At 38.8% G+C, this 24,651-nt stretch overlaps 1 protein-coding gene across 1 annotated transcript in view; it reads left to right on the top strand.

Annotated features, from left to right (window-relative positions):
- The first annotated feature begins 688 nt into the window (after positions 1 to 688).
- The window catches only part of SPINK5 (serine peptidase inhibitor Kazal type 5), a 35,514-nt gene continuing 11,551 nt past the window's right edge, over positions 689 to 24,651 (top strand). Inside the window, exons 1-10 of the mRNA XM_060765570.2 lie at positions 689 to 852; positions 4,714 to 4,739; positions 7,029 to 7,159; positions 8,659 to 8,722; positions 14,528 to 14,658; positions 14,759 to 14,819; positions 17,843 to 17,982; positions 18,785 to 18,905; positions 19,795 to 19,892; positions 23,420 to 23,507. Of these exons, the coding sequence (XP_060621553.2) occupies positions 801 to 852; positions 4,714 to 4,739; positions 7,029 to 7,159; positions 8,659 to 8,722; positions 14,528 to 14,658; positions 14,759 to 14,819; positions 17,843 to 17,982; positions 18,785 to 18,905; positions 19,795 to 19,892; positions 23,420 to 23,507 (912 nt within the window). The 5' untranslated portion in view covers positions 689 to 800. The remainder of the gene's footprint in view (positions 853 to 4,713; positions 4,740 to 7,028; positions 7,160 to 8,658; positions 8,723 to 14,527; positions 14,659 to 14,758; positions 14,820 to 17,842; positions 17,983 to 18,784; positions 18,906 to 19,794; positions 19,893 to 23,419; positions 23,508 to 24,651) is intronic.

Consider the following 24,651-nt stretch of genomic DNA (forward strand, 5'->3'; position numbering starts at 1 on the left):
GTAATATTACTAATAATATTACAATATAATTGGTATAGTATAATATAGCAACATTTAAAACTGATATTGTACTATGCTAATAATATAATATATTGTATTTATATATACCTTGTAAGCCGCTCTGAGTCCCCTTCGGAGTGAGAAGGGCGGCATATAAATGTCGTAAATAAATAAATAAATAAATAAATTCTTGTTCAACCTGAGAGCTTCCAGCTAAAGCCTTAATTCTTTAATGCCTCCATTAAAGCAACTTGACTTTCAGCAGTGCTGAACTAATCAGGGAAAACATCCTGTTGCTTCTGTTTGAGCCGATTGATTAAAATGCCAGAGCCTGCAGCCACTGAAGTGTGGACTACTAATGTTTCTTATTTCGTATTGCTGAAAGAAGAAGACCTAGGAGATACTGGAGTTGTATACAAAAAAAAAAAGTCAGTGATCTGAATGTGTCTCTTGGATCCTACAAAAAAAAATCAGTGATCTTAATGTGTCTCTACATCCAGGATGCTCTGCTTGTGTTGTGAGATGTAGTGGCCTGTCGGCAAATGCTTCACTTTGACAAATTCCAGGTGTGGCTCTCAGCCTGTCCCATCCTGGTAGAAGTTATGTTGGTGGAATTCCAATCAGCCCTCATCGGACTGGTTTTCATGGCTAATGATGGCTCTTCAGAGAGCTCTGTCACAAGGTAGGCGGAGAAACTAGTTTCCTGTATCTGCTTATACATTCAGAGCTCTTTCTGTAGGGCTTCTTGTGAGCAATGAAATAATAGAAACAAAGGACGCTTACCCTCCATTATTCTTGCCATGAAGATAACGGGTGTCTTTGTGGTCCTTGTACTCTCCATCTACGTTGAAGGTAAGTTATGCTAGAGATAACAGAAACAGATCCCTGTGGTGGATGGATATCTTAAACTTTGCATCTTTGCATAAGAACTGGAGTCAGCACCAGTTCTTTTCTTCTCCTTTTTGGAGATACTACTTATTACAAAAGTAGTTTTCAAAAAATAAAAACAAGAGAAAGCAAATAACAGAAATTATTAGACTGTTTAATTAAGTAATTCTAGTTCTTTTGTGAAACTCATAATAGGTATGGTTTTGTGGCGGAAAAACATATATTTGGGATATAGAATTACTTTATTTGGATGAAAGCAATTGTTTTCGATAATGGTGCTTGTTCTGGAGAACTGTTCTAATGGACCTTCGGATAAAAACGTGCTTATCTACCAAAATAATGTGCATTTTTGCACTGATGCATTGAGAGAACTCAAATTCTTTGAACAACATTCATATGAGATAGAACTGAAGAAGAGAGTGATTCAATAACCTTGGATTATTTTTATTGATATGTATATGGCTTTTGTGGAGAAAGGTTTTGATAAGAAGACAAAATGAAAATGTGGCTTGACATAAAGAGCTGATAATACTTATATTTAAATAGAGCAACTAGTACCAATTCTACAATAGTTTTGCCATCAGCAATCTATTTTCAATTGGCTAGTTGAGTCTCATTTATTGTTTTTGCTTGTTTTCTTTGATTTGACAAGATGTGTTGGTGTTTTTCATTAATTGTATTTTGTTTGAACTGTATTTGTATTTCACCCTGGTTCTCAATTAAGGCTGAAGTAAGAGAAATAACAAAATGCTGGTTGATGGAGTAAATCCATTGTCAGAAAATTTAAGGAATCTGTATTTGTGAGCAGCTAAACTAGCTGAGTCTAAGGACCTTTCAACTACTTATCATGGATGGCTCCTTTGAAAGTGGTTATTACCTGACTAATTTGTCTAAGGCACGGGAGAAGCTGTGGGTGTTAAATGGCAGGATGTGGCAATGTGACATTGGACTAGTCAAGTGGAGAGATGGTAATTCCTTCTAAACCTTAGAAGAATTCTCTTGACACTTGAAATATGAGATTTTTTAAAGATTCAATTATCTGGACTTTGGTCCAGTTTAGAGATTCAGTAGAGGAACTGTTCCTCATCTCTCAATATACAGACTTAGCACACAAATTAAGTTATTGTCTTGTGTTACAGTTATTGTGCCTCTATGAAAGACTACCTAAGTATATGACAAGGTTATGTCTTCTTATATCTATTTGCATATATTAGCTAGAGCAGTGGTTCTTAAGAACCACTACGCTAGAGCAAGATGGTGCATGTCTGTATTTCTCTAAAGCAGTGTTTCTCAAACTCTGCTCCTCCAGATATTTTGGACTACAGCTCCCACAAATCCTAACACCTGGTAAACTGGCTGGGATTTCTGGGAGCTAAACTCCAAAACTTCTGGAGGAGCAGAGTCTGAGAAACACTGCTGTAAAGGCTTTTGGCAGGAAGATATTACAGTTGGTTGACCATCAGCACTGATGCATGCATCAGAAGTTTGGACGCTTGTCCTTGTTTCCAGTGTAGAACATATTCTGATTTTAACTCCTACTTGTGTCAGGGGGAGCCAGCAAACTAGATTCTAATATTCATTTCTGACAACTAGGAACTGCCTGTTCTGATATTTTCTTGTGCAAGTGTTGCACCTTCTTCTGTAGTTTCCAACGTTCTTCTGAAATGTAGGTTGAGTGGGAAGTGTCCATCACACCTTGTGCTCATCACAATATGATTTCAGAAGAAAGATGTCATGGATTAATCTAGCATTGGCCAGCTGTGCTCTATTTAACAAAAAAGACTAGGAGCTTCAAGAGCATAAAGATGTGTAAGAAAAATTTGATCCCAAAAATGGTTGAAAAAGATGGTGAAAACTTGAGATCTTTTTTTAAAAAGTGACAACACATAGAGAGCTCAGTCACTATTATTTCATCTTTACATTTGTTTGTGTTATATTTAACATAGCCTTCCTCAAAGTATAGCTTCTCATACTCTCCCCAAGTATACAATGAAATAATAAAATGAAAAGCCCCAGCCAAAATTGAGCAACCAAGTCAATATAGTTGAGAACCACTTTGGTGAGGAAATGTTCATGTCACATTTTACATTGCTTAGCACTTGTCAAGAACTTCTCAACCACAAACTTAAAGGCTCCATGTAAACATGCTGCAAGTGTGATGCAGATGTTCAAGCCAAGTTGCCTCAATTTTCTTCTTTTATTACCTGTGAATCAGTTAGTGAGTCTATTGTAACATTAGTTTAACTGATGAACAGCCCAGAATATTAAATCAAAGTGCAGCTTTTTGTCCTGAATTCTGAAATACTGCAAATACAAAAATGTCCACATGTGTGACTGAGATAGTGACCCCTTTGCGTAGGTCCGCTGTATGTAAACTTTTGAAGCTTGCTCATGAAGCTTTTCATGTGCAAGCTTCAAAATATTGTATATAAAATGCTGCTTCTATAAAAATATCAAATTTCCAGCTTGTAAACACAGTGTGAAGACAATTAGTCCAAGCTGCTTTCTGTCTCCTTTGTGGAGAGAAAAGTATGGTATAAGGAATATAAAATGACATTTGGCTATGTTATAAGCTGTATGTCAAAAATAAATTATTATTTGGGCTATTTAAATATTCCATGAAAAAGCCAACCCTGAATTCCAAAACACTTTTGGTACCAAGCATTTCATACCTAGCCATGTTAATTTAGAACAAGCATCCTTAAAATATGGCCCTTTAGCTGTTTGGGCCTCCAACTCCCAGAATTTCTGATCATTGATCAAGCTGGCTTAGGCTTCTGGGATTTGAAGGCCCAAGCACCTGGAGAGGCACAGTTTGAGGATGCCTGATTAGAAGAAAGTCAAACAGATTTCATGAAAACTTAGTTCTAAGTATGTAATAGTATTCTTGGGATCCAACATGGTATAAGTAGTTTGAGCGTGGGACCAGGAAACTGGGAGAGCAGAATTTAAATCTCTGCTTGGCCATGGAAACCCACTAGGTGATCTTGAGCAAGTTGAGCACTCTTAGGACCATTCCAGACAGGCCTTATATCCTAGGATCCAATCCCAGGTTATCTGTTTATCCTAGATTATCTGGTAATGCAGACTCATATAATCCAATTTAAAAACAGAAAACCTAGGATCAGATCCTGGGATATAGGGCCTGTCTGGAAGGGCCCTTAGCCTCAAAGGAAGGCAATGGCAAATCATCTCTGAACAAATATTACCGGGAAAACCCTATGATAGGTGCACTCATAAGTCAGAAATGACTTAAAGCACACAACAACAATAGTATGCTTAGGTACAGTTCATAGAGCAGTTGTTCTTTGGCAGATGACATGCCTTCAATGTTGATTGAGATTATTGTCATGGTTGGTCCTGAAAAGGTCCATTGGTTGGTTTTCTTGTTGGTTGCATGCTGCAAATCACTTCTGGTCACTTCTGGAGTGAGAGAATCAGCCTTCTACGAAGACGTTGCCCAGGGGACACCCGGATGTCTTGCAATCCTGCGAGGAGGCTTCTCTCATGTCCTATGCTTAGGTATAGAGGTAATGATTTTGCACTAGCCCAAAAATAAAGATCTGTTTGAGAAGCTGTTGTGGCTATACGTTGTGATGCTCATCTGGTCCTCAATGAAATTCATGGATGCATTTTGTATGGATGGCTATGTCCTGAGAGTCACTACTTGTTCAAAACAAAGCAGAACAACAGATTGCTGAAGGAATTCTGGGTTTAGTATCCACTCATTTAGATTATCAAATAAATGTTTTTCCAAACAAAAAAAAACTGGATCTTCACAAGGACTTTGCAAAAATTATAATCTGTGTTTAATTTTTGTTGCAGATGTTACCAGTCAGGCTAAATACCAGGTTAGTCCAGATTTTTCTGTTATTCTTATTAAATCAGTTTGTTAATGCTAACTGTAAGCAAATGAACCTCCTAAATATTGTTTCAAACCAATTACTGCTTATTCAGTTTTCTTTGGAACAGGAATATCATGAACTTGGGTCATAATTAAGAAAATTCTGTTTGGTTAAAGATAGACAAACATTTGTCTTAACCTTGAACATAATACAACTTTTAAATGATCAGTATTACAGTGTTCATATTTTCAAATGTGTAATTCATTTCAATGGATGTACTTTGATTATCTCTATGTTTGATTCCAACTCATAATTTTTAAAGAAAAATGTCTTCTCTTTTCATGTTATAAAATAGCAGAGTCCATATTGCTGAAGAATGACAGCACCAATTATAGTCCATATTGGGGGAATTCAAAGGTATTCGATGAAGAATGTCTACTGATAGTACATGTGTACAAAACACATTGTTGGGGTTCTAATTCAATGTTTCCCAAAAGTTTATAACCTAAGAGAAATTGCCTTATATATTATAAATGGGCATGAATGTTCCCCTTACATCCACTATTTCCTGAAGCAGCCCCATAGGTAAAGGGTCAAGAATCTATGGGACAGTTATCCTTTTATCCTATTCCATATTATCTCTTGGCATCCCATCCTCCACTTTCAACATTATCATACAGGGCTTAAACTGGCGGCATGTACCTGTTAAGCCCTAGGTAATCCATGCAGCCTGCCGGCATTGCAGCAACATAGGAGGCAATGGGGGAAGCCACATGATCAGTGCTTCTTCCCATGGAATCAGCTGACTTAGGAGCCATGCAATGTGGGATTACAGGTTCCCCATGCCCCCAATGAGGGTTGCCAAATTCACCACGATGTGTGGTGATTCCAGTGGTCATGAGAGCAATCACAATATCATAGATAGATAGTGGATACATACTGAGACAAACACAGTTGACATCACAGCTATGTTCATTTGAGCAATTGCATCTATTTGACAATCCATGATTCGGTGATTGTATTTCCACATATTCCCTGTAACTCCAGTGTCCTGCACTTCCATTGCTCCATAAATTATTTATTTTTAAGAGCAATTTTGTTTTTATTTGTTTTTTTAAGAGCAATTTTGCATTTTTAGCAATGAATAACAAAAAGGCAAATATAACTGTAAAATATTAAACACAAAATATGTGCTTCAGGAATAGCAAAGAGGAGAAAGGACAATGGGAGAGGAGGGAAATTTGTTTGAATTCAACTTTGGTGATTTTCCCCCCTTTTCCATTTCTTGTGCCTGACTCTTTTAAATCTTAGCTCAGTTAAAAGTTCTTTGGACATCCATTCTGATTGTTTTACACTTCTCCTATTTTTTCTCTTTGTTGGAACTGTTTGAAATCATGCCTTCAGTATCACACTTTTAATAAACTCCCATTAACTCCCTTCTCTTTCAGTAATCCTGTCCATGGAATCACACTCAGCATTTCCATAAATTTCCTGAAGTCAGCTCTCCTAAAATTTAAAATGCGTGTTTAACTTCTCTTAGTTTTACCCTTCCTTTGTATCACAAATTCTAGGAGCACATGGTCACACCCACCTAAGGATCCCACCACTTCCACTCCATTGACCAGATCCTCAGTGTTAGTTAGGATCAGGTCCAGAATAGCTGATCCCCTTGTTGCCTCTTCTACCTTTTGAACAATAAAATTGTCTGCAAGGCAAGTGAGGAAGTGATGAAATCCTTGTCCTATACCCACTGACACAATCCACTAGGAAGTTCTCCATCTCTGGCTCCTATTAATTTTAATGGGTATAATTCAGCAAAAATCTCTTGTTTAATGGTATCCATATATGTCCACATTGCATACACATATCATTTGATACCCATTTACTTGTCATAATTCCATTCTATGGTGTTTCATGAGGCATATAGAATTATCTAATGCTGTAATTCAGGGGTGTGCAATTTATAACTGAAAGTATCTTACCAAATTACAAATATCAGGATTCTGTAGGCTGGAGACTTGGTCTCAAACAGTTGCACACTTCCCAGAATATTTTTTTAAGTTAATCTTTTAAAATAGATCTTTAAGTTTCAGAAGGAACATTTTGTTGCGTACATCTTGCTACAAAAGAAGAATTTCTCTATCGGATATAATGAATATCGAAACCTGGGGATAAGGGAAGAGAACATAAAACAGAAAAAAGAATCATATTGCTCATTCCAACATAAGCAATTTAAGGATTACAGTAACCATATGCAACACTAAACAGTAACACACCTTTTTATAATCCCTTTAGGAAGGCATGTGCATTGAATTCCAGCCATTTTTAGAAAATGGAAATTTATACTGCAACAGAGACATTGATCCTGTCTTTGGTCCTGATGGCAAGAGACACACTAACAAGTGTGTCATGTGTCGGGAAGTCTTGTGAGTATTAGAAATAAGCAATTGCTTCAGAGATGCTAATGCAATAGCCAAAGCTGCTATACTGGTTGTTTTCACCTTGTCTCCTCCTCCTCCAGACTTATTCCTAGTTTTATCTTCATGGCATAAACTCCTGGGTTGAGGCAAAGACTACAACCTCAGAGCAGAGAGGTCAGTTTCCAAGCTCTTCCCCCACCCTTCAATCCATCAAAACCTAAACAAATTCTGGAAATTGTAGTTTGATGAGGTACCAGCACACTTTGGCAGAAAAACGTAAAGACTTTGTAAAACTACAACTGACATAATTCCATATCACTGAGCAGTTGAGCGTGGCAGTTAAAGTGGTGTCAAACTGCATTAATTCTACAGAGTAGATGCAACCAGAAACAGATGATCTGCGGTGGAGGCTGACAGCTTTAATGTCAGAGGTAGGGTGAATCCATCAATACTTCATTTAAGATCAAAGAAACTAACTAGGGTAATGAGCTCTTCCCACCAAATAAACCCTTTCAAAGTCGGGGATTTTTTCCTTCTCCTGAATTTAGCATTTGTAAGGTAATTATATATATATATATACACACACACACACACACACACACACACATACATACATATACATACACACACATATCTCAAAGCTCAGAGAGAATCAGCATTAGTCCCATAGAAACACAAACATTTCTACTTATTTCAAAATATTGTATGGTAATAATAGTACCTTGTTTAAATACATGTATGAAGAATGGGTAATGAGGAACCCTTAGATCAGTGGTTCTCAACCTATAAGTCCCTAGATGTTTTGGCCTTCAACTCCCAGAAATCCAAACAACTGGTAAACTGGCTGGGATTTCTGGGAGTTGTAAGCCAAAGCACCTGGGCACCCACAGAGAACCACTGCCTTAAATGTAAAGATGCAAAAGAAATAGCATAAAATCTTGATTTCCTCTGTTCTCTAACAGGCATGAGTTTATTTGGTTATTTAATGTATTTTAATCTCATGTTTTTTCAATCATAAAACCCCAGAAAGCATGTATTCCATGGGAAGAAATTTATGTGCAAAGAAAAGGTGCCCAGAACTGTTACTGAAATTTCTTTCCTTAGTATAAAGCCAACTGTTAGCTACAGCTGAAGTAATCCCATTGAATCCATGCAATTTACATGGATGCTGATTTACTGAGTTCCATGAGTGCATTGTGGCTATTATTTATTTATTTATTTATTTACTTTACTTATATACCGCTGTTCTCAACCCGAAGGCTACTTTAATTAGGACTAACTTTGGGGTTTAGACCTACTCATGCTATGACTGGTAAATGGAAACACCAGATATTACTGGATTACAACTCCAGTCATATTTAGCATGCTAGTTGGTGCTGATGGGCCATGGAGGCCATCCACGTATATTCAGAGAGCCTCAAGTACCCTACTCTATGCTACAAGGATATGCCCTTGATATTCCCCATTCATAGCATTTCTTTGTGGTTATTGTTCTTTATTAATAGGAGAAAAAGAAGATTTTCTGATAATGGTGGAAGAAACAGGACTAACGATTTTTCTTCAGAAAAGGTAGGGAGGGACTTTATAGGTAGATAACAGTTGTTACTACATCTTTAAAACTTAGTCTTAAAGTTGATGTTATGTTGTTACGCCTTGCTTTTAATTCGGTAATTTGAGTTTTATATTTTGTTTTCTTCCAGAGAGAAAGAAGACTTCAGCGCTTTTTGTGATTTAGGATTTTAGGCCAGTTTTGCAATGTGCAAATGAGTTGGGGTCAGGATAGTACAGTGCATTTTAATAAAATGATGAATACAATACAAATAGAAGCCTTGAATATTTCATTGAAATGTGGGATGGCATCTCCACCCATAGCACATGTGTGGGCCATGAGGAAGTTGCTTTAAGTGAGTCAGGCTTCATCAGACACTTGGTTATCAGGCTATATCAACCAACAAAATTCAGAAAAACAAGAACAACACTAACAGTTTAATATTGTGTTCTTCTCATTACCAGTTCCTTCCACTCCCGCAATCATACTTGGGTTTCAAAGATCCTAAGCTCTACTTCCAGTGGGTAACTCTTTCAGGTTCCGAACCTCACTGGTCCCCAAAGTGCCCCCCCCCCCCGGCACTTTGGGGACCAGCAAAGTTCGGAACCTGAAAGAATTACCCCCTGGAAACGTAATATCCAGAATCCCCCAGCCAATGGCCATGATATCTGGAGGAACTTGAAGTAACTTCTCCAAGTTCAAGTTAAGTTGATTTAGATCCCATCTACACTGCCATATAATTCCATTTCAAACTGCATTGTATGGCAGTGTAGATGGGCCCCTTGTCTTGTTGTTATAGTATCTGAAAGGCAGGACCCTGGAAACATTGTGCATAGATATAGCAAAGTGAGGCAATAACAGTTTCTAGTCAGTTTTCAAAGACAGCCCCATGCAGAACATGTAGCATCCCATCTATATCTCATCAAGATCATGCTAGTTAAGATCAGTTCCACTTAGAAAAGGCACAAATAGCACCTATTCAAAAGGAGCAAAATAAGTATGTGACATTTCAAGAAGAACACTAGCTTTGAAACTATTCCTATAGACTACATCCAGAATGGGAAACTTCTCTTGTGTCCAACAGACTCTGCATGATGAGTCATAAAGGTTTCAGATTGTTAATCCATATCCTTCTACTATTGACCAAGGCAGTTTGGATTGTTAATCCATCTCCTTCTTTTATTGACCAATTCATGGGGCCCTCTCCAGTATTAGGAGAGATTTATCTTGATAACTTCAATATATTGCAGTCACTGCACATTTTCATGTTTTAAAAGATATCACCCTATGGAACAAATTGGCTCCCTTTGGGACAGAATAAATCAAAGGCTATAGGGTGAACAGAGTAGCACTCTCTGTCTTGGAGTATATTGAAGGCACCTTCTTTAGAGGCTTTTAAACAGAGGCTGTATGTTTAAAAGAGAGGGGGGGGGGGTAGAAGACAATTCCATCTTGTCTCCTGTCTATGTCATCAGTTGGGAACCCTACCCCCACCCCCGGCACCAACTGCTGCTCTGGGCCAGAGTGAAGAGAGAGGGGGACAGAAGACAGTTCCATCTTGTCTCCTGTGCTTTATTATAAATATAATATAATATAATATAATATAATATAATATAATGTATACAAACATATTTATAACATTATGATATAATATAATATAATACTAATAATAATACAATATTATAATTATATATTTTATATTACATGTAATATTACTAATAATATTACAATATAATGGTATAGTAAAAGATAGTAATATATAATACTAATATTGTACTATGTTAATAATATAATATATTGTATGTATATATATCTTGTAAGCCGCTCTGAGTCCCCTTCAGAGTGAGAAGGGCGGCATAAAAATGTCGTAAATAAATAAATAATAAATAAAATATGTCCATCTGTCAAGGGTAATTTGAATGTGCTTTTTCTCCATGACTGGGGGTTGGACTAGATGGTCTATGCAGTCTCTTTCAACTCTATAATTCTGATTTTGAAATTTGACTTCTAAGAATGATTGGAGCTCAGACTGTTTAAAACCAGGTGGCTAATTTAGATATCAATATTTTCATCTCTGTGGAAATACTATGTCATGTGATTTAATCATAGAAACATTTCTGGAGCAGCCTGAAATCTAATAACCAGCAAGCAGCAGTTACTATGGGCAGTAACAATGAGATTAAACACTGTATCTAAAAAGAGTGCATGACCATAGCAGAAGGAGAGAACACGAACCTTCTAAAAAGGAAACATATATAGGATGGTGGTCATGCCTCTACTCAGTTCACAGAAAATTCTTATTACTGGCCTTCTCTTAGCCACTGAACTTTATGACTTAGCAGGAAGATCCAGCCAAGTATACTGAGCCCTAATATGACCTTCTGCTCACCGCTAATTTAATTCTGTACAGTGGGAATGCAAACAAGTGCAACACTAGCCTCACGTTACTCTGCCTTGTGGTACTAAAACCTAAAACTGTCTTTGCCTGACATTTTGGTTTCCTATAAGTCAAAGCTAATTGAGAGTGTATATCTGTTTCCTGTTGCCTTTCTTCAACTGGAGCTGGAATCCTTTGTGCATGTACCAGGGAGCAAGGATCCACTAAATGCAATGGGATGTGTATATCTCATGTATAGTATAATAGTATGAGATGTAAACTCACCAGGGCAGAGCCAGTCTATCTTCCTTGTTTATAAAATTCCAAACAGATTGTTGGCATTTAGTTAATGTTTAGTGGAATTATAGCTAAGGCAAGGTGTGAAACCAAGGATAAGTAAGCCCTAATTGCACCTTGTTTATCTTGGCCAATCCCTTTCTTACACACCTATGCATATTTCTAGACAGCAAATCCTTTTATTAATGGGCTCGTATTTCCTAAATTGTTTCTTTGTTGCTTGATAGAACTGCTGGAATCAATTTGTTATTACTATGCTTCTTGCTTTGCCATCTAACAATCACACTAATGAAAATTTAAAACTATGTTTCTACCCATGGTAGACTTTGGCTGGGAAAAATGAATTTTCAGAATGAAAGCAGCTTAGAAGAAGGGTTAAGTATATAGCCAGCTTCTCTTCTCTTTCAAATTGCTCCTTCTCTATGCCACTTTAAGTACAGGGAGTAGAAAACTTTTTCAAACCTGATGTGGCCACAGGACAATAAGTGACTATAGACCTCATCACAGTGAGGCTGGAACTTGCCTCGCATCATTGCAATTTCAGTGGGCCCGGGCAGGGGGCATGGGGAACCCATCACCTCTCGCCCCACATCATGCACCTTTCACCTCACCTCATCCCACAGGGGGAAGTGTCACCTCCCAGCTTTCCCATGTTGTTTCTTATGCAACACAGAAAGGTTCCGTGTAGGTGCCGCCACCTCCTGTGACACTTCGACTTCACTTGAGGCATGGATCACCACCAGAAGTCGATCGACATTGCATGATGGAAGCTGGAAGGCTCAGAGCTTCAAGTGAAGTTGAAGTGTCATAGGATGGGCAATTTTGCCTATCTGATGAGGTTGTTAGAAATAGATTCATTAACACGGCAGCTGAAATAATTTTTTAAAATATTTTTATTCATAGTAACACAATCTGTCAGTAGATAATTAACAACTGCTGTATGTATACATTCTAGATATTTAAGTATTTCTATATTATCTATTCACCTTCTTTACAAAATTGATCCTTCTCATTGCATTCTTTTATTTTGCTCCCTATTATTGTTCCTTATTGTATTGTCGAAGGCTTTCATGGCCGGAATCCATGGGTTGTTGTAGGTTTTCCGGGCTATATGGCCATGTTCTGGAGGCAATTTTTCTCCTAATTGTTCCTTATTATTGCCATTAACATAAATTCCTTGTTTACCTGGACTGGTATTTTGAATAATTCCTCCATTTTTTAATTATCTTTTCCCAAAAACTTGTTACATTTAGACATTCCCAATACATATGTGCATACAAACCTTTCTCTACTTTCCAAAGTCAGCATATTGGGCTTCTGAGCTGCAAGGGAAGGGGTTTTTTTTAACCACACGGGTTTCCTCCTTTGTCTCCTCAATTTTCTTTCTGAAGTGATTGAATATTGCTTCTAATGTTCCTCTCCATTGTTATTAGAGAGTTGTTTTTTTTTTTAACTCAACTCCTGGAGGCTTGTATCTTCTCAGGGCACCTGGTCAGTTAGATATTCCTTTCTTTCAGTCCCACTCAGACATCTTACTGACCTTTTGGTGCCCTGCTCAAACAGATAACAGAATGGCTACTTGTTTTATTTTCTTAGCCCTCACTTGAGCTGTAAATCCAGAATTTAGGGAAGAGGCATTTATCGGAGCATCTTGTTCCTCTTGACGCATTTGGCCAAGTCACCAGCTGAAATAAATGAGACTTGAGTAACTAGCATTTATTCCATTGATTTCAGTTGATCAATTCAAAGAATGATTGAGGCTGGATCTACACTGCCAGTTTGAAACTGCATTATACGATCAGTGTAGATGCATATAAAGCAGTTCAATGCAATTAAACTGCATTATATAGGTCTTCTACATTATATGGAGTCTAAGGGCCCTTCCAGAGAGGCCTCAAAATGTAGGTAAAAGCGAATTCATTCATAATAACCAGTTATTCCAGTTAATTAAATATCACATTAGACCCGGGCCTTCCTGAAAGGCCAGAATCTAATGAGGTATTGGGTTTGTGGGGACTGACTACTGGATAGTCCTGGGACTTCCTGGGGGTCAGTCCCCACCGCCATCTCACACTTTTGGACTCCTGGAGACCAAAGGTACAAGATGACACCCACCCCAAAGCCCCCCCCCCCAGAAAAAGAGTAATTTTGCTGGGAAGTAGGAGGCCGAGTCCTCAATCAACTTGCCTCCTTGCCTTGGAAAAGAATGGGGCAGGCAAGCAGGCCAAGATCATGCCTGCAGCCGAATTCCAGGCCTGTCTGCCTGCATACGCCACCACACATGAACTCTCTTTCAAGGCAAGGAGGCAAGTTGATTGTGGGCTTGGTCTCCTTCTTCCCAGGTCTCCTAGTTGCCCATCCCCACATCTGGATCCTGGGAGGAAGGAGGAGGAAGAGAAGAATTGCAGTGCATCCCAGAGCGTGCCTGCAGCCAAGCTCCAGGCATGCCTGCCTGCACACCCTAATACACACACATTCTCTTTCCAAGGCAAGGAGGCAAGTTCAGATGCAATCAAAAGCAGATTTTAGGCAAGCTTTCATGTTGAGCAGATTTTTGTGTGGGGATGGTGCTTCCCATTTTGAGCTTCTGAATAAATGGAAGACATAAAAGAAATTGTAGAAACAGTAGGAACAATTTTTGTGCACATATCTAAATTACAACACAAGTAGAGGTGAACAAGATGTAAGAGTGAAAAGAGCTCGTTGAACTTATTTTTAAAACAGGTTGATAATCCTTTACTTGCAAGTTTGGGGCAAGATGTTGGCATCTGTGTGAAATGGTGGGAATCCCAGGCTAATGCTCAGTGCAAATCCACACCTCCTGCCATTTCACAGATTCTTGCATCTCTCTCCAGCCTCACAACTCACCCATCACTATTTGTGTTAGGCATGGGACCCACAGTTGGAGAGAGACAGAGGATCTGAGAGACTGAGAATATAAAGTAGCTGATGTGGGTTTGCAGATCCAGTGAATTCTGTGAAGGAGATCTCTGAGGAATCCACCATTCTCTTACTTCTGCCTTTGAATGAGAAGAAGCCCTAAAAACACTGACTTTCTGATAGACCATAACATTTTCTTGGTGACTCCTGATATGCTAACACTTCAAAGAGACTGCAAAAGAAATGTTAACTTTCTTCTTCTACTATACAGGATGTTGACTGCAGTGAATATTGGCCTTATTTCTCACGTATGGGGTATTCCTGTACCAGAGAGAACAATCCAGTCCGGGATGCTTCTGGGAAACAACATAGCAATAAATGCATGATGTGCCTGCAGAGGTTGTGAGTAGACTATGTTTGCTTTTTTAAAACCCTATCAGATCACTCTGCCACTAAATAAGATTTTAAAAAAGACTAAACTCCTCAAACTCTTTGCTTGCAGCAAAAATGGAGGAAAGATGAATGGTGTTGGAAAGCGACAACCACAAAATGGAAACAATGAGGTGAGAACACACATTATCCAGATTGTATTCTGCAATTAAGTTCCTGCTTTTCTTGCTCAAGGCAAGCAAAAAGGAAAAGATGCGGCTCATCCCAAAGATATTCTAACTATTATTAGCTTGCTAGATTAAAGGAATGCTGTGGTTATAACATATCTAATTTCAGTAATGCCTTTTACAAGGTTTGCCATGACATTCTCACAAAGAAGCTAATAAAATGTGGGCTAGACAGTGCTGTTACTGTTAAGTGGATTGGAAATTGGCTGACTGGCCAAATTCAAAGGAGGTTTACTAGCAAAATGTGGATTGCCATCTGTCGGTGCTTTGATTGTGTTTCCCTGCATGGCAGGAGGCTAGACTAGATTTCCATTGTGGCCTCTTCCAATTCTATGGTCTGTGATTCTATGAGTTTTACATAGATGAGATCATCTAATACCCTGTTGAAGCCTTTCAGTCCTTTCCCATTTATGGGGGCTCTGAGGTGTTCTTGGCAAGGTTTGTTCAAAATGGTGAGAGAATACAACTTGCCCAAGGTTTCCTTGGCTGAGTGGTAATTTGAACTCCAACCTTCCAGTGGCCTAGTTACACTCAAATCACAGAATCATATTGGCTCTACTTGTGTCCCTCATATGTTTAAATGTGTAATTTGATTGTAGAAACATTACTTGATGGGTGCATCAGTCCTCCCTCCATAAAAATGATGGCACCCATCTCTATATCTTGTTTCGCTCCTATGTAAAGTGATATAACTGAATTTGCTTTTAATATAACATTGAATGTTTACTGCACCCAGTATTTTAATCACTGGCTTAGTCTTTATGAAGGACCTTACTAGGCCAACTTGTGGACCACATTCATGCCTCACCTCCAGCTAGGTAGCTAATGCTATGTTTCTATCTGCCTGATTGTTTGCTTGGAAAGTCAGTGTGAGTACTGGATTAGGACTCTTGGTGAATCAAATCCTGCTCAGCCATGGAAACCCACTTTAGTGACCTCGGAAAAGTCTCACTCTCTCAGCCTCAGAGAAGGCAGTGCTAAAAAAATCTTGTGATCATTTGTCATGAGTGAGCAATGACTTGAGAGTACATAGCAGCAACTTGAAAGCATATATATATAACATATACACTAAAATAAAACAAAACTAAACAAAACAAGAATTCCATAAGACTTAGCTCACTGCTATAATACAATAAAAGTAAACAAACTCAGTGCATATTTTTAATGAGAAAATGCATTCCCCTCAACATCATTAAGACTAAAAATGGATGACACTTAGTTATTACATATTATGCTTCCCGTCCTTCCGTCAAGACCCACCCCCTTCCTCCAAGACAGAAATTATCTTCCTGAGAGCTGCCTGTCAAGTCTTCTTCATTACAAAGATGAAACAGTCTTCAGACCATTTGGTAGACTGTAAAAAGTCTGTAAGGTGAGTCTACTTCAGAATGAGAATGAATGAAATTAGCAAACTTCACCTTGCATCCACCTGCATTGAAACATTACCAACGGAAGTGTTCTGTTGTGTATTATTAAGAAATTGATACACGATATTAAGAAATTGATACAAGAATTGACATTATTAAGAAATTGATACAACCTCTGAGGATGCTTGCCACAGATACAGGCAAAATGTCAGGAGAGAATGCTTCTAGAACATGGCCATACAGCCCGAAAAACCTACAACAACCCAATGTTTCCAGTCATGAAAGTCTTTGACAATAAATTGATACAAGGATTGAAAGAGACTCTCTGATATGTTTGATGTAAATTGACCGATGTCCACAATTCTTTTCCTATCAATTACTTTTTAAAACTCCCACAAATCTGTAAGAAAGCAAACTTGATGTATTTGTGTGTCCAAACCCAGGTTGTGGTTATTTTTTTAAGTTTCCGTTTTGAATTCTTGTGTCTTCTATCATAATAAAATGTATCCTATTGAATCATGAGGTTTGTAGTTTGAGAAGGTACTAGAACAGTTATCTGACTGAGTATTTTAAATACCCCCCTCCCCACACTACAGATGGGGCCTAAAACACTAAAGGCTCCAGATCCTATCTGAACTTAGAAAATCTAAGCACAATCAGCCCTGGATGGGAGACCATCAACCAGGTGCTGTAGACTCTATTCTAGGGGAATGGACCAGCAAGACTACCACGGAGTGTTTCTTGCCTATGAAGTTTATGGGGTTGAAATTATATGAAAGATGATTTGAAGGCACATAAACATAAATGGCCAATCCCATGATTCTATAGGATATTACAATGATAACTGTGTAATGTGGCCAGGTTCTGTTCTACTTTTTTCTTCTTGAGATGCTTGCTGAAGGTATAGTCTGTGCAAATATATCATGCTCACCTCCATAGTGCAAATAAATATACATTTTGTATGTGGTCAGTGCAAATAGAAGAGATATTGGATTCAGTTTGCCTTTGAAAGGTTAACCAATTATGGCAACATTTCTTCTTATACAGGATAGCGTAGGCTTGATTTTTTAAAAAAACAGTGTGAGAAGAAGTGAAACTATCATTTTGCACATCCTTATTTATGATTTTGGTGTCTGCGCTTTGTTCCTTTGTTTCCCCCTTACTTGCTTTTTATTGCAAATCTGACAATTGTCAGTCTGTATCATAACATAGATACATGCTTTATATATTCCATATTTACATGTGTTTTCCCTGAATTGTTTTAGGGGTGTCTGCCTAATGCTTGTGTGTCTGATGCAATGTGATCTAGGCGAGTTGACAGTATTTTAATTCTTGTTAGGAAACATGGGGGAGATAACTGTTTCATCACTTGGTTCAATTGTAGGCTTGAATTTCCCTGCCAAAGAATGATAATTAGATTGGCCACAGGAAACACCCAGCACATGTTTCTAAGATAGAGGCACCCAAGTTTCCCTTGAATAGTGTGTCTGGTGAAGATGACGTGGTGATAAGTGGTGGCACTGCTGACTCCATCACATTTTGGCACAAGGTGTAGGTGTCTGTATCGAACACCTTAACAAACTCTGTTTCTCTTCTGCCTAGAGAGGTGGTGATGACTGCTATGAATACAGGTCGCAGATGGGGCCTGATGGAGAGCTCAGCTGCACCCGTGAGAATGACCCTGTAAGAGATGCTTCGGGAAATACACACAGCAACAAGTGCATCATGTGCGCAAGGAAATTGTGAGTCTTCAGACCAATGGATAGTGAAACCATGTTCTTGGGAGGAGTGAAAATATATACTCACTTTCACAGCCCAATATGCACACACTTGAGTTCACTGTATTAACCAAGGACTTTTATATATACATTGAAATATATGAAAACATGCAAAATATACAGCATGCAACAAAACACTATTACAGATTATAACAAAAAATGTTACAGACAATAAAGCATGAGAATGTCAAAACTTAGTGCCAACTCTATAGCACAAGGGGATGATGTGTTCCAAAACTTACCTTTGAAACAGAAAAATGTGGATTATAGTGAATGCCACAGAAATGAAAACTTCCACCAGAAGTTAACATTCAGTCAATCTGGAGGACCTAGAACATTTCTAGAGATGTATCTTCTCTAGGAATTTGTTAGATCTTCCAGGGAAAATCTATGGTAACTTCTAGTGGAAGCATGTTGTACAATCACCCGGAGGACTTTCACCTGACATCACCATTTGCTCTTTCCCATTTATTCCATTGACAGCTACATTAAACAACTCAACAACTTCACAGTCCTAAAAAAAAAATAGTCTGTTCATTCATGTCATATTAGATTAATGAGACGGATGCTCACTTCCTAACCAGAACATGGACATTATTTTGTCTCTTTTCTTTCCATTTTTGTTTTTTCATTGATTTGTGGTTGCCCACCCCATTTTTCATTCTACCACTGAGCATTCAAGTTCTAATAAGTACCAAAACAAAAGAGCACATGTTTCAAATTCCAGTCCCTTATGCTTTTTTTTTCTATATCTCATACTTTCCAGTAAAAAAGAAATGAGAGAAGGCAGGTTTGATGGAGGAGAAGGAGGTGGCAGAGGAGGAACAAGCAATGCAAATGGAGAAAGAGTGACTCAAGGGACTCTGAGTCGAGCAAATTCAAATGAGGTAGGACCGAAGGTCCAAAGAGTTGCTACCTGTCCATTTTGTCAGGAATTAGTTCTTCTACTAAAATGGTGGTCATAATAACAATAACAATTTTATCCACTTCTCCCTATGAATCAAGGTAGGGAACAACAAACAGACTGAAATCCAACAAAATTAGAGACTACTTACATGCCCATTGTCAGGAATGCTGGTACTGTCTCAGAATTTGTAGAAGGAGAAGAGAGCATTGTATATGGGGAGAAAAAAAAACAAAAACAAAACCATGGCATGTATTCCTTCATTGTCCCTCATATCCCACCAGAAAAGTAATATTAGAGATCCCTTGTCATAGAATAATATTTATTAAACCAGCAATGCAATTAAGCTCTCTTTTTATTATGCAAATGACTTTGTCATAAGTGAGCAACTTGTAAAAAAACTGCATAGGAGCTCTCATTAGTAGATAAATCACGTGATTATCTTTTTATGCATGTCATTGCCCTGAGAACAGGTAGCTAAATGGACACATTCTAAGCTGTGAGAACATGACATTTCCAACATCAAGGGGAAACTGCTGACTGAATTAATTATGGAATTTAGGGATCAAGGACCTAATGCCTGCTTTAAGGGTTGGGGGATGCCAAAGAATCCTGATATAAAGATAGTCTTGTTCTCCTATATTAATTTGTTGTTATATTCAACATACATTATTTACTGGATAAACGTGAAGGTGTATCACATTATGCTAGGAAAGGTTTAGAGTATTTTGTTTCCAGAGAAGCAATAAATACAGCCCATGGCCATACATATGATGCTGATTGGGATCCATGGGATGTCATAGCATCAAAGGGAAAGTCTCCACTTGCAGATAGTGAAAAAAGTTAAACCCATGTTTCTTTTCCACTTCCAGAATAATTGCAACCAATATGGAAATGATCCAAACAATCCTTGTTCAGTGGATGATCGGATTGCACAGGGTGATTACAGATCATACACCAACTGTGGAGGGTGAGTATGTGTTATATAAAAAACTCATCATGCAAACTATAGGAAAGGAGATTCCACCTAAGCATTAAAAACCTTTCTAACAGTAAGAGTTTTTTGGTAGTGAAATATGTTGCATTGGAGTGTGACAGAGTCTCCTTCTCCAAGGATGTATAAACTTAAGCTGGATGGCTAGTTTGTGTGTTCCTGTGTGGCAAAATGGGGTTGGACTGCACGGCCCTTACAATCTCTAGCACTTTATGATTTTTTAATTTTATTACTCCATGATTCTATAACAACAGCAACAATAATAATAACAATTATTATTATTATTACAAGAAAACTGCACTCCAAACCAGAGCTGACAGCTGGCACAACAAAGCCTTACATGGGCAGTTCCTTGAGAAGATTGAAGGCAAAGTTGACAAGGAGAAGACCTGGTTATGGCTCATGAAAGGAACCCTGAAGAAGGAGACAGAAGGCCTGATTCTTGCAGCCCAGGAGCAAGCCATCAGAACCAATGCAATTAAGGCCAGGATTGAAAAATCAGCTGATGACCCAAAATGCAGACTGTGCAAGGAAGCTGATGAAACCATGGATCATATCCTCAGCTGTTGCAAGAAAATCGCACAGACAGACTACAGACAAAGACACAACTCTGTGGCCCAGATGATTCACTGGAACTTATGTCACAAGTACCACCTGCCAGCAGTAAAGAATTGGAGGGATAATAAACCCTCAAAGGTCATGGAAAATGAACATACAAAAATACTGTGGGACTTTCACATCCAAACTGACAAAGTTTTGGAACAAAATACACCAGACATCTTGGTTATGGAAAAGAAAAAAGTCTGGATTATTGATGTCGCCATACAAGGTGACAGTCGCATTGAAGAAAAACAACAGAAAAAACTCAGCTGCTATCAAGACCTCAAAATTGAACTGCAAAGGCTCTGGCATAAACCAGTACAGGTGGTCTCAGTGGTCATTGGCGCACTGGGTGCCATGCCAAAAGAGCTCAGCCAGCATTTGGAAACAATAAACATTGACAAAATCACAATCTGTCAACTGCAAAAGGCCACCTCACTTGGATTTTTTCTTTACTGTAATTGTTGTTTAGGCTTGGCCTCATGTAAGCCGCTCCAAGTACCCATTGGGGAGATGGTGGTGGGGTATAAATAAAGTTGTTTATTAGTATTATTATTATTATCTGTGCGCATCATTCGAAAATACTTCACACAGTCCTAGACACTTGGGAAGTGTTCGACTTGTGATTTTGTGATACGAAATCCAGCATATAGATCACGTTTGCTGTGACATACTGTGCTTTTGTGTCAATAATAATAGTAATAATAATAATAATAATAATAATAATAATAATAATAAACAAAGACTCTGGCACAAGCCAGTGAAGGTGGTCCCAGTAGTGATTGGCACACTGGGTACAGTGCCTAAAGACCTTGGCCTGCACTTAAACACAATCAGCGCTGACAAGGTTACCATCTGCCAGCTGCAGAAGGCCACCTTACTGGGATCTGCACACATTATTTGCCGATACATCACACAGTTCTAGACACTTGGGAAGTGTTTGATGTGTGATCCAATACAACAGCCAGCAGAGTGATCTTGTCTGCTGTGGACTCATCTTGTTGTGATTCAAATAATAAACAATTTTATTTATAGAGGGAACTCAGGATGGTTTACACACAAAAAAGACAAACATTCAATGCCCTAAAACAAATACAAACACCTCAGAATAATACAAATAATACAAATACAAACACCTCAGAATAATACAAATAATACAAAATAATGACAATATACTTATAACAAAAAGAATGAAGGGATCAAGGTGTAACCTATTGGTATCCCTTACATGAATTTCATCAATCTTCCCTATGCAAATTTCAGCCAAAACATAACAGGCCTACACAAAGTTAGCCATTTGTAACGTATGCCTTAGGCAGCATAGGTATTTGGAAATGGGAATGTAATGCCATAATTATGCTGGTGATCCATGTTTCTACTTGTTCAAGAATCCGATCCAACTAGTGTTTCAAACTGGCATTTTTAGACATTGGTTTCAAGGTAGGCTTTGAAAACAATCATTGGGTAATTGAAATTGAGCATATTCCAAGTGAATCCATAGAAGACTGAAACACTGAGCATTGGTCATCACTGGTCCTAGAAATTAATAAACCATTACAACCTGATGATAGGTATTGCTCTTTGTTTCTGGATACAGTCCATGGAAATCATATGATTCTCAATTTGAAGTTAATATTCTAGTCCCTAATGGAGAGAAATACATTCTGTCTGACAAAAGCTTTTCCTAAATAAATGTGATTTGGTGACAACCACCATATGTGCTTTTGTCATTTTAAGTCTCAGCTCAACTACTGTAAACCATTTGATGTGGAACTCTCTTTGAAAACAGTTAGTAGCTCTAGCTTAGACATGGGCAAACTAAGGCCAGGGGGCTGGATGTGGCCCTGTGGGTGCTAACCTCAGGCCTTCCTTCTTTTGCTTGTCCTCTTGGCTCACCACATACTTATGCCAAAAAGATGAGGGAGGAAGGCATGCAGCAGCTGAGAGCCCTCAGGAGCACTCTCAGCCACTACGTGCCTCGTTGTTCTCCTGGCATAATGCCAAGAGGACAGCACAAGGATCAGGGAAGGAGGATTGGGGCAGTTGCCACATCTCTTGCCTTTCTCTCAACATAAGGATGGGGTGAGCAAACCCATCCTTATGCCAGAACAACCTGAGGATAACTGCTGCCCTGCCCTTTCCCTCCTGGCCAGGCCTGTAATGCAGCCCCAAGGCAAAGAAGTTTGCCCATGCATGTTCTAGCAGGTACCAAAAATTATGGTCCCTCTTCTTGTGGAAAGTGATCACCAGGATAACATGAGACATTCTTAGAAACACCTGTCACAGTCTACTTCACAGATCTCCTCTCCATATGAATGTCCCCAGTGGCATATAGATTATGTTATTTTTCTTGACTACTGAAATCATTTATGTCCTTTGTTCTAAAATCCAAAACAAAAAAAAATCATGAGGCAAGAAAAAAGAGGAATATGTATTTTAGGTACCACTGGAAAAAAATTCTCCTTCCAAAACATGGGACAACTTTATGTATTCCATGCTGGGAAATAAGATTCTCTACTGAGAATTGTGGGGCTAGAAGGAACAGTTTCTGAGGTTTAGACCAACAGAAATAGTTTTGCAAATTCCTTCTTAGTGCATTTTGAAGCTGGGTTTCTTTAGTTTCATTTAAGTTGTATAACTGCACAATTACATCATTTTAAGGTTGGTTTAGAAATAGGCTTTTGAATCCCAGAATAATGCCTGGTCAATAAGGGTTCCACTGGAGCAAAAGGCAACAAAGATCAGCCTGACATTCAACATAGCAGGCAATGTTCACAGTTCTAAAATGGTGCCAAAATGTCTGACCAGGGAGGGCTTTATATGGACAAGACAGAAGCTGAAGTTATGCTGGCTACAGATAATCTTTTATTGATAAGGTAAATGCATGTACATTTTTCTTCTAGGATAGGAGCATCAACGTACCACAATGACAATTGCCAAAAAGGACGTTTCAACAACAGACAGAAAAGACAGGCAGCCAGCGACCATAAGGTGAAATTCTTTCTTAATGCAGGCAGTTCCCAACAGGGCCGTAGCCAGAAAAAAATTTCGGGGAGGGTTGACAATTTCGGCAGGGGGGTTGAAAATTTCGGGGCTGAGGGTTTGAAAATTTCGGGGAGGGTTGAAAATTTCGGGGGGGGGGGGGGTTGAAACCTGCCTCCTAGCTCACGCTGAAGCAAAGAGAAGAGCAGGGGGCAGAGCAACCTTCAATAGCCTGCAGCTCCACCCCTGTCAACCACCTCCACCAAGTCTGGCTTCCTTAATGAGAGCATTCAACACACACATACTCCCAACTTGGTTGCTTCACTACATCGGCTATTGCTGCAAGTAATGACAGTGTGAATAAATTGTCAATATTTGCTTGAGATAGTGCTTACAGTTCTGGGGGGACTCTTAATTTTTTGCATCTCATAGACTTAGCATGGGGATTTGGTTAACCAGTCAAAATTAATGAGTAAACCAGGTTTTTTTTTTAAAAAAATCTGAAACATTTGGGGGGGGGGGGTTTGAACTCCTAAAACCACCCCCTCGCTACAGGCCTGGTTCCCAAGTTACAAACAAGATAGGTTCTGTAGGTTTGTTCTTAAGTTGAATTTGTTTGTAGGTTGGAACAGGTACATTTTTGAAGTGTAACGATAGCCAAATTTTCCCCATGATAACATGAGTGGATTTTCTTCCTAGGGAAAGATTTCTCAATTCATTTTGTCTCACCCCTGTTCTGACATTCACCGGGGAGTCCCCGGTGGCGCAGTGGGTTAAACCCTTGTGCCGGCAGGGCTGAAGACCAACAGGTCACAGGTTCGAATCCTGGGAGAGGCGGATGAGCTCCCTCTATCAGCTCCAGCTCCTCATGCGGGGACATGAGAGAAGCCTCCCACAAGGATGATAAAAACATCAAAATCATCCAGGCATCCCCTGGGCAACATCCTTGCAGACGGCCAATTCTCTCACTCCAGAAGAGATTTGCAGTTTCTCAAGTCACTCCTGACACGACAAAAAAAAACACCAAAAAACTTAACTATGAGTCATTTGTAAGTCCGATGTTTGTAACTTGGAGATCGCCTGTCCAAGAATGGAGCAAATATTTGTTACAAGACAAGAGAGGGCAACTTATTTCAATTCCACTGTTGCAATC

Source organism: Anolis sagrei, chromosome 2 (genome assembly GCF_037176765.1).
Source record: "Anolis sagrei isolate rAnoSag1 chromosome 2, rAnoSag1.mat, whole genome shotgun sequence".
NCBI lineage: Eukaryota > Metazoa > Chordata > Lepidosauria > Squamata > Dactyloidae > Anolis > Anolis sagrei.